A 3,299-nucleotide genomic window follows, 5' to 3' on the forward strand; every position below is an offset into this window, starting at 1 on the left:
AGCATGGCTGGCTCAGGAATTCTGGGAGTTGAAGTCCACGAGTCATAAAAGAGCCAAGGTTGCCTACCCCTGATCTAGACTATTGAAGAGAAGGGCTAGGGGGACATGATAACTGTCTTCCAGTATTTGAAGGGCTGTCACAGAGAAGAGGGGGTTGACTTAATCTCCAAAGCACCTGAGGGCAGAACAAGAAGTAATGGGTGAAATCTTGTTAAAGAGACATCCAACCTAGAAGTAAGGAGAAATTTTCTGACAGTGACAACAATGAATCAATGGAACAACTTTCCTTCAGGAGTTGTGGGTGCTCCATCACTGAAGGTTCTCAAAAATAGACTGGACAACCATTTGACTGGGATGGTATAAGGTCTCCTGCTTTGAGCAGAGGGCTGGACAAGAAGACCTCTGAGGTCTCTTCCAGCACTATGATTCGATGTTCTATATCAGTGGTGGCGAACCTATGGCACAGGTGCCAGAGGCGGCACTCAGAGCCCTCTCTGTGGGCACGCGCGCCATCGCCCCAGTCCTAGGCCTTCAGCTGGGTTTTATAAAACCTTTTCGCTTTAGGCCTCCGTCGCCGTGTACAAAAAAAAGAGGTTCAATCAATCAAATCAATCAGTTTCAACTTCTCGCGGGGAAAAAAAAGATCTTGCAAAGTCCGAATTGATTGATTGAACTTTTTAGTCCCACCCTGTCTGCCGTTACCACCGCAGCCACGCCCACCCAATGGGCCACACCCACCCGGCACCCGATGATGCATAAGTGGGTTTTGGGTTGCAGTTTGGGCACTCGGTCTCTAAAAGGTTTGCCATCACTGTTCTATATTACAGTGTCATATTTGTACATGGAATATAAAATCCACTCCCATGGCAGGGTTAAGATTAAGTCCGTGATCTTAAAATGCCTTCTTAATGCTATCATTTTTCAGCTTTCAAGCTCTTGATGGGGCCCCAGTTGATGGATCTCAAAGCACACTTAAAGGGAGAAGGTATCACCTTTAGTTCCCTATCTTATCATCATAAAACACATGTACGTAGTTACCAGTCCAGAAGTAGAGCAGTTATAATTGCTCTCCCGAGCACTGTACAGCTCACACAATGTTTCTGAGCCCATGGCTGACAGGGTGAGAAATCCACAGGACTCATCCTCCTCGCATTCTGTAAACAACAAAAGATGTGTCACATGAGCTTTGGAATCAATACCACTGTCTTTGCTTGAGCAATGAATGCAACCAGCAGTAAATACACTGGCCTTCTTTTAGATAAGGTCCTCTGTTCAACAGACAGCACTTGACTTTGTATCTTGACCCTCTACAACAGGGGTCTTCAAACTTGGCAACTTTAAGACTTGTGGACTTCAACTCCCAGAATTCCTCAGCCAGCCGAGGAATTCTGGGAGTTGAAGTCCACAAGTCTTAAAGTTGCCAAGTTTGAAGACCCCAGCTCTACAAGGTAGGACAGATAGCAGTTTATACTCTGAGGCCTGGTGTGTCATAAACATTGAAGGAAATACATAGCTGCCATGAATAGCAACCACTGACAGCAATAGAAGAGAATATTTGTAACTCAGGATTGACCCCACTCCCTTCTAGCACTGATGATGTTACCTAGTGTGGGAAGTCAGCCCCCCAGAGAAGGAAATATTAAAAGGGCAGAAAAATATATTTCCTCAAAGGATCTTAAAGAGGCAGAAAAGCATGCCCAGTTTTTTTAATAGCCCCAAGTCTCCCTCCCCCAAGCAGAAACCAGCTCTGTAGAAATGCAGATGTAAATAATCCAGGAAGGTTGGAGGTCCCCAGCTAGAAGCTTAGGAAGATAAAGACACCTAAAATCTACATATCCCGCCCAAACTCTAAGACGGGATTAAACCACAGATGCCAAAAAGGCACACTCAGACTCAGATCAAAGTTCATGCCACAGGAACAACTCCAAACAAAAGGCTCCAGAGGGTATAAAAACCCACTCCCTACATGTGCTCACTCTTTTCTTCTGAAGCCATCTTTCTGTCTGGCTCTCCTCTTCAATAAATTGCAACCTTCTTTCTAAAACAGTCGCCATGTTGTTTATTCCCGGCTTGGACTGAACCCTGATGAAGACTTTTCCTTCAACACTAGTAAGGTAATGAAACATCTGCAAGAAAACCACCAAGCTCAGAGAGCCCCAAGGACCTCACAACCACTGATACAGTCGCTTTATCCTGTATGACATTTAACACAGATGACTGTGTTTACAGACCACTTGCTAAGGAGACTTTAGGCTTGGAAAGCAAAAGCATTGGAAACATTATTGACCTGCAACGCATTGCTGAAGGGTGTTCATAGGCGTTCCTTGGAGTGTTTTAGTTCCAATTGTTTCTGATTCCTCAGTGGTGAAGATAAGATTGGAAGCAGGGACCTTCTCAAAACGCCTGAGGACTGAAATGAAATAGAGGGTTAGGATCAGGTAGGTTTGGAAGAATATTCTGATAAAACTTTATGCTAAGGCTGGCAGAGAACCTAGCTTACCATTTTTTCCTTACCAGTTTTCCTTCATTTGGATGAAGGAGAAGGTCTTAGAATTTTATTTCCAAGGAGAAAGCCATTTCAAAGACCTTCTAATGGGAAGAATGTGGTGGAATTATGAGCAAACCAGTGGAAATATCCTCTCGTGCATCATACAATACAGGTAGTCCTCAACTTACGCCCACAACTGAGCCCAAAGTTTCAGTTGCTAAGTGAAACATTTGTGAAGTGAATTTTGCCCCATTTTATGACCTTTCTTGCTCCAGTTGTTAAGTGAACCACTGCAGTTCTGATTTCAATCTGATTTCCCCATTGACTTTGCTTGTCAGAAGGTCGCAGAAGCTGATCACGTGACCCCAAGGCACTGCGACCGTCATAAATATGAGTCAGTTGCCAAGCATCTGAATTTTGATCACGTGACCCTGGAGCTGCTTGCAACGGTCGTAAGTGTGGAAAACGGTCATAAAGTCATTTTTTCAGTGCCCTTGTAACTTCAAACAGTCAAACAGTTTTCAGTCTTGCAAGGTCGATGTTAGCTCTTCCAGTGTCAACGCTGCAAATACTGTATATTCTTGCTTTGACAATGTGCAGAACTGTCTGGTTTATATATAGTTAAACCAGCAACTAGGAAAGAGGGAGGAGCATAAGGATAGCCCGGGAGAAAGAAACCGGAAGTAAATCACATCTTTCAAGTTGATTGGAAGATGTGAACCATGACCCTACAATAAGGGAGTGGACAATGTCTGGAATGCTAGGCGTCACGGAAGAGAAGCAGTTCTAAGCATTCCTCCATGCCGTGCTG

At 44.3% G+C, this 3,299-nt stretch overlaps 1 protein-coding gene across 1 annotated transcript in view; it reads right to left on the reverse strand.

Annotated features, from left to right (window-relative positions):
• The window catches only part of LOC107296546 (thyroglobulin-like), a gene marked incomplete at its 3' end in the record, with an annotated part of 66,754 nt that overhangs the window by 17,262 nt on the left and 46,193 nt on the right, over window positions 1–3,299 (reverse strand). The window contains exon 16 of the mRNA XM_029286092.1: window positions 1,039–1,154. Coding sequence (XP_029141925.1) covers window positions 1,039–1,154 — 116 coding nt within the window. The remainder of the gene's footprint in view (window positions 1–1,038; window positions 1,155–3,299) is intronic.

This window comes from Protobothrops mucrosquamatus, unplaced genomic scaffold, assembly GCF_001527695.2.
Source record: "Protobothrops mucrosquamatus isolate PMUCROS unplaced genomic scaffold, P.Mucros_1.0 scaffold2855, whole genome shotgun sequence".
Lineage (NCBI taxonomy): Eukaryota > Metazoa > Chordata > Lepidosauria > Squamata > Viperidae > Protobothrops > Protobothrops mucrosquamatus.